Source organism: Neodiprion virginianus, chromosome 6, assembly GCF_021901495.1.
Source record: "Neodiprion virginianus isolate iyNeoVirg1 chromosome 6, iyNeoVirg1.1, whole genome shotgun sequence".
In the NCBI taxonomy this organism is placed as follows: domain Eukaryota; kingdom Metazoa; phylum Arthropoda; class Insecta; order Hymenoptera; family Diprionidae; genus Neodiprion; species Neodiprion virginianus.
This window is the reverse complement of record NC_060882.1, coordinates 7,302,700-7,314,765: the sequence shown is the minus strand read 5'-3', so window position 1 is coordinate 7,314,765 and position 12,066 is coordinate 7,302,700. Positions and strand designations below refer to the sequence as shown.

Below are 12,066 nucleotides of genomic sequence, written 5' to 3'. Positions count from 1 at the left end.
TAAACTTGGAGGGCTTTCTTTATTATTGAAGGTATAAAGGAATACAAAACGTGAATTTATAATAATGTATGAAAAACAGTGAGATTGTCCTCGATCAAAAGTAGATTATTGTACGTTACAGGCATTACAATAGACTTGTATAACTCGTGATTTCATGGCCGTCTAACAGCGGGCTGTCCGCTTTTCGATGCGGCTGAAGACCTACGAATACATTGAGTAAGGTGAAGCAGCACGTGATGTGTGGAAATGATTAGTTGCACCGGGTATTACGCTTGTCGAGAAGGAAGGAAGGAAAAAATATACATACACATGTTTACGAAGTAAGACGTTGTTGCACGATAGGAGAGTGAAAGTTTAGAATCATCAATTACTGACAATATGTACCGTATGTATCATGATAATTACAAGTGGTGAAACACGTGGAAACTTCCATATCAACGCATCAATTACGCAGCAAAAGAATTTTCAAGGATAACGATATCCGTGCAGTTTTACAATCTCGCGGTGTTTCGCATATATAATTTGAACCCGAAATACGAAATACGAGTAATGAGTAGATGTTGTGTCAACATATACTTTGAGACTTTTGAAATATCTCGCCAAGTGCGACTGACAAAGATTAAAGGGAAAGAGAAAAAGAAAAAGATACAGATAGGAGAAAAAGTCCAAGATACGTTGCAAGTTGGAATTTCAATGGAATACACCTAACGTAGGGAAAGCGATGAATCGAAGAGAACTTACTTTTGCCTATTTATCGCGATAAGAACTTGGTTATCTATCTTCGTTATAGCTTATATCAACATCGTCTTGTTGTACGAACATGTATTCGCCGTTAGGAAGAATGCCTGAAAGGATGGAGAAGGGGATGGGGGTAGGAAACGATCATGACATTCACGTATTTTGCACAATTGTCAATTGAATTAGAAATACGACATTGTCCTAGACAGGATACGGAGGCATTCGGACTAAATTATGCAATCGTTGAGCGCATTGATCATCAGAGCATGACCAACAGGAGCGACAGCATCACAAACCGCGAACGACCGTGAATTGAAAAAGAAACAAGATATTCTCGGTTGAATTCACCGTTGCAGATATAACATTATTTCCTTCATAACTTATACGTGTATTTTCATTAAATGTATTTTATCAAGTATACCTAAGGTAAGTGTACCAGTTACCGACACGTCTAGACCCAATTATCGAACCTTTTATTTTTTATTTTCCAGAATTATAAACTGACGGCGCAAATTATGAATTTCTCGGTTACCAAGACCAATTGCTAGAGAGTTTAGACACTATAAATACATTTTTTTGGTACACTTATAACTAAGGATCAAACAGATTAAACCAAAAAAGGTCAATGATTGGTACACTCACCTTCCACAGGTACAATATTACCGTCAATTAATACTTGTACAATCGTAACAAAAATATCGATAAGGAGTAATTGAATTCACATCGATTAAACTCACCTTGAGAATTAGGCTCGGGGAGGTTCTCGCGTGGGACAAGATGCATTACTATTGTTTTACCGAAGGGGAGACCGAGCGCACCTAAGGTAACGTTGCTGTGTAGAAAACGACCCTGGTAAATTAGTCGTAAAATTTCCGCCTTCGCGACCGCTTCTTCCGCCCAATCTGAAATCAATCCATCGTTGAGTTTTTCGCTTTATCTTCTACCTATACTACGCTGACACGGTATATACCGTTGATTAAAATTACCGTATATTCAAATTGCTTTCACCGTTCCGGACGACTTTTTTTTTACGAAACTTTTCTTCGACCTCTTGCGTACGGATACAGAGAGTGAGAGAGAGAAAGGGACGAGAAAAAAAAAGAGAATAAAAATTCATCGATCTGTATTCATGCGGGCTAGAAATGTGTGTCATGTGTAAAAATTTCTCACCTTCGGGCCAGTTTTCAAACACATGGTGTGCTATGTCACCAGCAGAATCGCTCGGACTAAATAGGAACTCTTTTGTTTTACCGCTGACAAGTATTAGGCGTAGGTTTATCTGTAACAAAGTAAAAAATTGAAAATATTATAAAAAAGCGACTGCAGTGTACAAGGCACGTGTATTACACAAATGTGTGAAATTTTCAATCGACGATGCGAAAGGCGGTGAAATTTATATTACACGTGTTCCGCCGTGGAGTTTGTGCGTCGTTACACCGATCCGTGATTTCGAAAAATGTCGAAAAATAAGAGGGTCAACGATAGCGGTAAGATACGCGGGGAACCTTGTAACGCCAGAGCGAGTGATTCTTACCTTGACTTCGCTAATACGCGCTCTAAATAGCCTTGCTATAGTATAGCTAACCAGGTTACCAGGGCAGAAACCAGGACAAACTAGGCATATGTGCGTACAGCGGGCACATCCAGATATTCTGGCATAATCATCGTCATCATCGTCATCATCGTCATAGTCATCAGCCAGAAGCAAATAGGGGCTACCGCTGCATGACGTTAAAGTTACTCCGTCGGAGTTTTCGAGGCGAGAATAGAGAAGACAGGTGCACGTGTCAGAGTAGTCAGAGACGTACTTACGATCCTTGGTTGAAAGGAGAGTTTAAACGTCTTATCGCACTCCTCTATTAACACGAGGCAATGATAATTATTGACGACTTTGGCGCAAGAGAATTTCAATGACGTCTGCCTGCACGTGCTTGCCGCGGTGAAATTAAAAAAAAACCCATTATTATAGGATGGAATTGTAATTAATATTGAAACGTCGTGGCGTTTCAACGATTTATGTAGAGCGAACATGCGTGGGTATAAATAGTACAAGTGTAATGTGATGACATGAGAGGCACGAGTAGTATAATAGCGATTAAATCTAATATGTATTCAGTCTATCCGCGGCACTTACGATTAATTGAATCTACCTACTTAATGGGTGAACTTTGGTAAACGATAAAAACACGGACTCGCTCGTTGGTGGGTTAAAAAAAAAAAAAAAAAACCCACCATTTTTTGTTAACACAACGTCTTAGAACGATAAAACAAATCATTCACGTAGATCCGGCTCTTCCGCTAAATGATTTCTGAAACTCGTTTTTACTCACTATTATGTAATCACCGTCAGAAATTATTGATCAAGAATATAGTTTCGTTGAAATTAACAAACGACTCAGCATATTTAGATATAGTTTATATTCAGATGTTTGCCGAAAATAAACTTTTATATGCTATCCTAGACAAGAAAATTAAGTTTATTTTCAAGAAAAACAGAATCCTGCTGCAATTTTTACTTCGTCGTATACAATGCATAGAGCTTATTTTCTAGCAACTACCAACAAACTAATCCAAGATTAACAAAGCTTGAGACTTTGTTTATACCTATCGGTGATCTGATTTGTGCGTCTCGCGAAACAATTTAGTTTTTGAAAAAAACAAATAATTGCTGCACGACTGAATATTTTCTACATTCTACTTTTTCCCCAATTTTTGCAATATTCAAACCCGTGCGAGTATCTTCGATATTGAAATTCTGAGACAACTGATGTACACAAAACTCCGAGACCTGCGTATCTCATACAGAGCGTGGGAGATAAATCGAAAACCTCTGATGCGAAAATGGGTGCGTATAAGCATTGCTCATATTTTTCCCGGAGATATCCCACGATATTATATACATATACGCAAATAATAAATAGGAAAAATGGCAGTAAGACTGAAAGACGCGCTGTATGATAATTTATGTGATTTGCGGTTCGCGATTTATTGCCTCAAACGTATACAAATACGAAAGGCGAGGTGATAAACAGTAATGTCATCGATTTTCACGTCCTGCACCGAAGCGAAGCGACGCTGCAAGATTTTCTAGGGCGTTAAATCATGCGATAGCAATTTGCTATCGAATATCACACCGGATCTTATTGCAGTCTAGTGTCTCACACACACCCTTGGCTCTCGAGACTCGCCTACAACCCTACTCCTCGTCTTTCGTATTACATTGCATTACATTACGTGTATATATATATATAATAAATAATAATAATTAACATAAGAAATGATGATTCGCAATAGCGCCAAGCATAATGTCTTACAAAGTTGATTGATTGGCATTGGGCGAAGAATAATCCATGTGCAATATAAATTATCATAGGCTGTATAAATCCTGCGTTGGAACAGTGACGCAATATACTCACCCCCGACTCGTTGACGGGGTTTTATACACGTATCGAGATAATTAGTCTTCCGCAGCTACGTAGTAAACTATCGTAATACACCTATAATAAACGTTTGAAAGTTTTATGACGTACAGTATATGTTGCGTACAGTCGACTCGCGTGCATCGTGCAAAACAGTCTCTTTCGTGATTAACAAAAAGTAATAATACACAAGCCAACTCACAAGTGCGCATATTTTGATACGCCGTTGGTATTAGGATATAAGGTGGCTACGAAATTGCGACCCTGTAGCGTAGTATAAAAGTAACGAAGAATCGCAAAGAAACGAAACGTCGACGAGACTCAGATTCGTTTTATCAATGGGGTAGATGCGTTGTGAAAAAATATTTCTTCGACACGTACCGCGAACGGTATTGATAAACGTGCAGATTTCTTGATTCCACGAAATGAATTCGTTCTATTTGGCGACTGAAAAATCTTTTCAAACCGAGTACTAATTTTAAACAAATGGGAATAACATTTTTTCTCTATATAAAATCGTACCGTGACGTTAATAACCGTACATATACATACAGTGACGGCCCATATGCTACGCCGACATGAAGTATCGCTTCGGAGTAATTTGAACGAGGCGAAGAATGAGAAGCTGAGGCGTCGGTGGGTCGGGTCTCAGGTATAGAGAGAAGAAAAATAAATAAATAAAGGTCGGAAGGTGGAGGAGAGCATTATAGAGAAGAGAAGAAGCCGGGAGCTGGGCGTGTATTCAAAATCGCACTTTTGGGGTTCTTCCTTTCCAAGACGCTTCGCATCGGTTCGCTTCGGTTCGCTTAGCTTCTCCGCTTCTTCGCTTCTTCTCTTTGCCGTACAGCTATAGGTATGTAATAACACGCAAGTTGCCTTCCCGAAGTCCTGCAAGTTTCATTGTTGGAACCTCGTGTGGTAGAGCGGATGGTAAGCGGCGGACGAGAAACTGAGAACATCTCATCGCAGACCCGGCCCGCGTTCTTCCACCTTCTCTCTCTCTCTCTCTTAGCTCCTCTCCTTTTTTTTTTTATTTACTTTCTTTTTTGCCGTCTTTCCTTCACCGCAACGTGTATAATAATGCCTTTTGCTCGACCACCGGCACGGCCGGCTTGGCACGGCGCCGCCGTTCTGCAGTGCAGATATCATACTGTAACCTCATACATGCAGCACCGTGTTGGAGTCAGTAACGTTATAGTAACGTTTCATGCTGAGGAAAAACCGTTACTTTGTGATTTTGGAATCGTTTGATAGTACGGTACACCGAACGATGCTTATCAAATTTTGAAATCTTCGTTAATTCAAAATCGTTGTAGAAATAAGAAAACAGTGATCTTTTTCCATGAATGCTCCGTTACGATAACGTCTTACCGACTTCAATCTCGTATGTAACGTACCTACTGAAGCTTGATGTTGAAAACAAAAATTTATCACACGCATCAAACTACACGCGTTTTACGTCACGTGGTTCGATCCCTCATTTTTAGTCAGATTCAGGTATTTTTGCAATTGTTTTTTGTTTATTTTTTTTTTTCGATGGACAAACTTTTTGTCTCGGAATTGGTGTGTAGCCACCTCTCTCGACTAATTTGACTTTCAGAACTTGAAAAAATACAGCCCGAACATCACAGTATCAACAGCTAGAAAAACACAACAATTATCCACATTTATTCAAGTGATATCTTTCGAAGAATCGACAATATCGACTCGATACTAATTGCAATCGTTTTAAAAGGATAAAATTTTTTGATTAAAAAATCGAAGAATCATTTCGTATACTCAGCAGAATCTTTCGTAGATTTAAAAACTATGAGAATGCCTATTGTGGAAAATAATTCGAGTAGTTTCTTTGGTTGCGTCGACATGCAACGTTCACTTGGGTGAGTCGTGTATATTAACCTTAAAATTTACCCACGGTAACGAAACTTTGGTCGTAAAAACTAAACATTATACCGAGTGTACACCCAGACGGATAATTGGCAGGCATTTAGGGCACAAGCGATGTGTAATTTGGGGATTCTCGTGTCACGTCGCAGGCTTTTATTATATGTATATATAGATATTTTACCCTGGGATCATTACTCCATTAGTTGCCAATGAACGTAGTATTTGCGCAAGAAACGGGCTGCAAACGATGTACAAAGTCGAATTTTGAAATAAAGAAAATTGTATTCCGTTTGTCATACGTGTGCGCTGACGACAAAAAAAATTTTTTACGTTAAAACGACTTTATTACACAAAAACAAAACATAAAAAATCACCACAATTTCGAGCGTTTGTACACATAAGTCATAGAAAAGCGAGCAAGGCGAGACGGCAAGAGAGAAAGAGAGGGAGACACAGAGAAGTGATGAGTAATCAAAATTTATTTTACACAGAATATTTGAATTACGGAATGTAGAAAGGTATAAATAAAGTATAGAAAACCAAAACATGGAATCGTCAGAATATTTCTGACGTTTCTATAGGGTGGTGGTAAAAATGTGGGAAGATTGAGAGACAGAAGGATCAGATTATCGAACTGTATTAAATAGTCGATAATTTATGTTAAACAATTTTCAAATTACAGATTGTCAAAATATAGTAAAGATAAAATTTAGAAAGTTGTAACAAAGTACAGAAAAACAAAACAGAATCGTCGAGATTCTGCTACATCTGGTTAAGCCATTCCGACGTTTCTGTGCTACGCCTTTCTATACTTCGACCTTTCTACAGTTTGAATTTTTTATGCTTCGACTTTCTCCATTTTAAGAATTCTATATATTATGACCCTTCTATTTTCTGATCTGTCATCATTTTTACATCCATCCATGTCTATATTACGACTTTCTACAACTTTGACTCTTCTATTATTATACCTACCTCGACTTTGCAAACATGTCAAAAGTTGTGTAAAATAAAAAAAAAAAAAAAAAAAAAAATCTTCGCGTCCTTGAGAATCGATCGTTATCGCGTACTGTTTTCCGATCTTTTCACATCTCTCCCCCCATTTGTTCCCTACTGGAAAGGGAAACAGATAAGTTTGCGTATACATAGTTACAATTCGGGGGGGTTGGCGCTGCATGTTTGGAATTACGTGCGTACATAGGCGCGCGATGATGTCAAAGATCCATAGATCGCAGGCTGGTGCGGCGGACTGAAGCCTGACGATGAGTAGTAGTTTCTATTCCTGCGCCAGTTATTTACGGTTCTTAATTCTCATACGGTTCTTCTAGCCGGCATAGGCAGCGGTTAGGCAAGGCTTACGCCCGGCAAGCAGTGGCCGCAGAACTTCCGACATTTATAGTCATATCCAGCATATCTCCGTGTATATATATATACATACATACCCACGCCAAGATTACCGGAGAGCGGCGTTCCACTATCCCCGAGTCCTGTTAGCCGCGTTTTTGCCTCTATTTCCTACAACGTCGGTGTACCTAATACGGTGCAGGCATGTTGGGTGTACGATACCAGAGGGATGGATGGAGGCACGGCTCTGCCCACGTGTGTTGTATATTGCACTTACATGCGGTGCGGCACTAACAGTAACTCGTCTCCGTATGTATACTTCAATTACCGGTGTGTGGTGGAAACGTGGGGGGTGGTGGTGGTGGTGGTGCAGGCCGGGAAGATGTATAGATACGTGTATGGCGGGTATGTAGGCGCATTACTCTCGAGGCAAGAAAATGGCATGACGTGTATGATCGATGACACCCACCCAAGTTGACCGGTGACGTTATTCCGGCCTCTTCGAAACGTCAAAAAATTATTATCGATGTACGTACCGGAGGCCATGAGTAGATATATCAACTTTAATTCTAGCGAGATTCGTGAATTATAAAAATTTCAACTATTTTTACTACGAATATTGTCAAATATCAGAACAAGAAGAAGAAAAACACTAGTATTTAATACATATAATACCTGAATCGTACTATTTAAGCTCGATAATACTCGGTACATGTTGGTTATTTGCCAACGAAAATCCTTTCACGATTTTTCCTGAACATCGTGCGATGTGAAATACCTTATTTTTAGTTTGCTTATTCATTTATTTATTCTAGTCAGACTTGTCTGTGAAAATTTCTGACCGAACGTACTTTAACGTAACGGATGCACTATAGCAGTGTTTTCAATTCAAACTTTCCGATGGTTAACTATACGACGACGAAACATTGTTTTGCGAGTTGTTTTGACATATTTCGATCGGTCCGTTGAACACAAGGCACGAATTTAGGAACCGAAACGAGTAGAATCCAGGATCAATCGCTGAATTATGATTATAAATTACACTTCGAGTCGCTTTATATACATTGTCTTAATTATAATTTCACCATTGAATATTTGAATAACAACATTGGATATGTCAACAAATATGAGCTGAGTCGAATAATAGACGAGTTGACTCATCAATATTTAGCTCAACCTATATAAATTTGCTAATTATAAATGAATGATCCATTTCGCCATATTAAAATGAACGTTTTTAACTGTAAATAAACCCTTCTCTCAGTGTACGAGATTCACTTTCTTAGCGACGATACAATTGTCACACGACTAAGTAAGCGCTCGATAGGAAACGCAGAAACTGCAACAGCAGATTGAAATTCCAAAATTTTTTGTTGAGCACGTCTCGAGCCTCCGGAGGTTATTTCAGCTGTTTCCACCTCCATTTGGTGCGAGAACATCGCATCGAGCGTTCAGCGACATTCGATGACCAACCGTCTGTTGTATCACTGGTAAAACTGATATGTTGCACGTTTATAAACGATAAAATAACAGGAACTCCGACATCCGCGTCCAGGGCTGCTATAAAAATGTTCATTTTTATTTAACGTTCCCGTCGTCATCGCCGTTGTAAAAGATATTTATAAATCGCACGATAAAGCAATACCTAAGGCGCAAAGTTTAAAAAATGTATAACGAGTACAACCTTTATATTATATACTTACAGGATTCACAGTGTTCAAGCCAACTTATTTTAGGGGAAAGTTTTGTGAAAATAGCCGAGTATTAGGGATCAAATATTTTTTTTATAGTAGTGACCAAATAGAGGAAAATTAGAAACACATTACGGTGTCCCTTATTTTGGTCGTATTGAATTTTTTTCGATTGCATTCCAAATTTTCTTCGTATTGTAGGAAAAAGCAATTCCCTGTCAGTATAAAAATTTGTATTCTTTTGTTCCTACGTTAAATTGAAAGTATAAACATTGTTCTGAAGAATGGAATTGGCTTTTTCAGTCCGTTTCAAGTTATGAAAAAAAAAGTAACTGACTGGAAAAAATACTTAGGGAGGTTTAAGGAGAAAATTAACTGCTTAAGGGTACATTTAGGGGCAAGTTTCAGTTTTAGAGTGCTTATAGGGAAACAACAAAGTAAAGTACTTCCGGTAAAATAGGGGAGCCACTGTGTAGCCTGCATGTAAGAAATTCCAAACTTCCCGGAAAAGTTCTCGACTTTTTCCAGTTTTCTAATCTGTCCAGATAAGTCTGCACGAGGAACCCTGGACGCATATATCTAACTATAAACACGTGTATCCAACAGTGCATTCACATCTAGAGTGCAATAACTTGTCTCGACAAAGTATCTTGACAGTATTAATTTTCATCTTATTGTTAGTTGAAGACCGCACGTCGCAGTGATGGTGGTGACAATTAGTCCAATTATGAACTGACCCCACGGGTTAAATAGCAGACGTCTTATTTTTATCATCCTCCTACTGATGCTATTAAGCATACCAACGGCATACGTATACGTATACACAAACGTACAGTGCTTATTTAAACCGCCCACACGACGGGTGTCGATAAACTGAAATAGAAAATTTATCCAATCCAAGAAAACGATTAATTTTTCGTGCATCAGAGATTACACGTAAGATATTTCATTGATATCGAATAAATTCTCACTCATCCGAATATAGGTATAGTATATTATACTACATACACGTACGGCGTAGAATCGAGTAACCTTTATTTGCGTAATGTAAATGCTACATAAATTTGACATCCAATTCATTGCATTATGCATATTATACATAGGTATATAATATACATGTATAATATTATAACCAGCCAATAGTCATGGCGATCGCTTACTTGGAGATGAAAAAAATTATTTGTTTTTCACTCTAGGTATACGTTCGCATACCGCAGTATATGAAATGCACACGGTGCTTGAGTAGTTGTGTTATATGTATAATGTATAACGCAACCTCCTGCAGATATTAGTAAATACCCATATACGGTGTATGTGTGTGTGTCTGTCGTGTGTGAACGTCTAAGCAGATTCCTGCGCTGCGCCTATACGCGATGTGAATTTTCATGGTACAAGCTGGAAGGCGAGAAAAGACGACGCGACGGACGGCAATACGTGACTTCCGAGTGCAAAGATTCGCCGGAGGATTTATCTACAGACAGGATGTTCGAACGTAGAGCATGGCGATCGGGTGGATGCGGGGTGGAAAGAAGAAGAGGCTGGACTTGGGGGGGAGAAAAGCTCGATACCGGTCGTCGCTGTTCGGAAAGAGAAAGAGACTTTTGCAAGGAGGCAAGTGTGCATGCTCTTCGAGCGAAGGAGGAGGAGGAGGAGGAGGAGGAGGAGGAGGAGGAGGGAGAAGACAAGACAGCCATGGGTCTCCGGTAGTAATGGCCGCACGTCGTATTCCGATGTAAATTAAAGTTGAGAATTTCTTCCCTTTGTACGTTACACCGGCGCATAATATGCGCGAGGTTCGAGAATAATTAAATTCCGAATTAATTAAAGTTCCGGACATTATCAGGCGTTACATATGCACATGTGTACACGTACATAAGACGATGGTCACGCGTGTGCCGATATATGCGCGAGTCCTTCTTGATTGGCATAATGCAAGTGCAGACGCATGATGTACTTTCGATCCTGCCGCTCGCTGCGTTACTATTCGAATAAAGTATAAATGCAACGAATCACGCAGCAGCTACGTGAAAACATAGAAGGGAAAGAAAATGCTAATTAAAACAACAACAATAATAATAATAATAATGATTATGATACATGAAGAAACAATGCGTTCGAGTGTAAAAAGGTGAGAACGAGATTACAGCCGCCTGTTTTGTATAACAAACAAAAAGATCGCCTTGTAAGTGTATATTTTCGATGATTATCTTCGCTGGCCGGAAATGGGCGACACATGATCTTAATGTTGAAAAAAATGCTGCAGTGTCTCTAGATGCGGGAGAAAGCAAAAGGCTTACGTAACTCGAGTGTGTATATATATATACAGGTATCACTATATATAGCGGTACATAGGTATATGCATGCACTCCGTATATCTGTATATGTATATATATATATATATGATGTCGAAGCCACGGAAGTGCATCGGAACTCGATAATATATGAACTGTATTTAATAGTTTAATTGGATTGGTCGGTACACATATAATTTACAGACTGCGATGGTACGTACAGTGTAAATTTACTGCGTTAGGGTGTTTCAGAAAAAAATAATCAGCGATTTTCCACCGTGGCACCGCCTGAAAAGTTTTTTTTTAGGTCGAAAGAAAGATTCTGTCAAAATACAAGCGTTCTACGTTACGTGTGAAAGATCGGGCTCATTTGATTTTTTCACATTTTCGTGTAACATGTCACTGGTGGTTAAAAAAAAAAAAAATCTAAAAAAAAAATTCCGAGACCGTTTTGGGCTGGTTGCAACGTGAAACTAATAAATTATCAAAATCGAAGGAGGTGAGGTACATGGGTTGCAAATTTGACGCGGAATGCCCCGTAGAGATTTATTCCAAGAGTTGAAAGATTTTTATCGGCGTACATACAACTGATACGTCGAATCAATATTGGCCGGGTCGAAGGGAGAGAAAAGCTGGTCCAACGAAACGAGGGTCAAGGCTGCTTGCTGCATCCGAAGCGAGTGATATGAGGGAAAA

General features: G+C 39.1%; 1 protein-coding gene across 2 annotated transcripts in view; it reads right to left on the bottom strand.

The window, feature by feature from the left end:
• LOC124307499 (ubiquitin-like protein 3) overlaps window positions 1-12,066 on the bottom strand; it is a 30,881-nt gene that overhangs the window by 6,264 nt on the left and 12,551 nt on the right. The window contains exons 2-4 of one of the 2 annotated variants that reach the window (XM_046769202.1): window positions 1,909-2,017; window positions 1,476-1,640; window positions 1-201 (exon numbers count right to left, since the gene is read on the bottom strand). In XM_046769202.1, the coding sequence (XP_046625158.1) occupies window positions 125-201; window positions 1,476-1,640; window positions 1,909-2,017 (351 nt within the window). In that variant the 3' untranslated portion in view covers window positions 1-124. The remainder of the gene's footprint in view (window positions 202-1,475; window positions 1,641-1,908; window positions 2,018-12,066) is intronic. The other variant, XM_046769203.1, reaches the window with a different exon arrangement.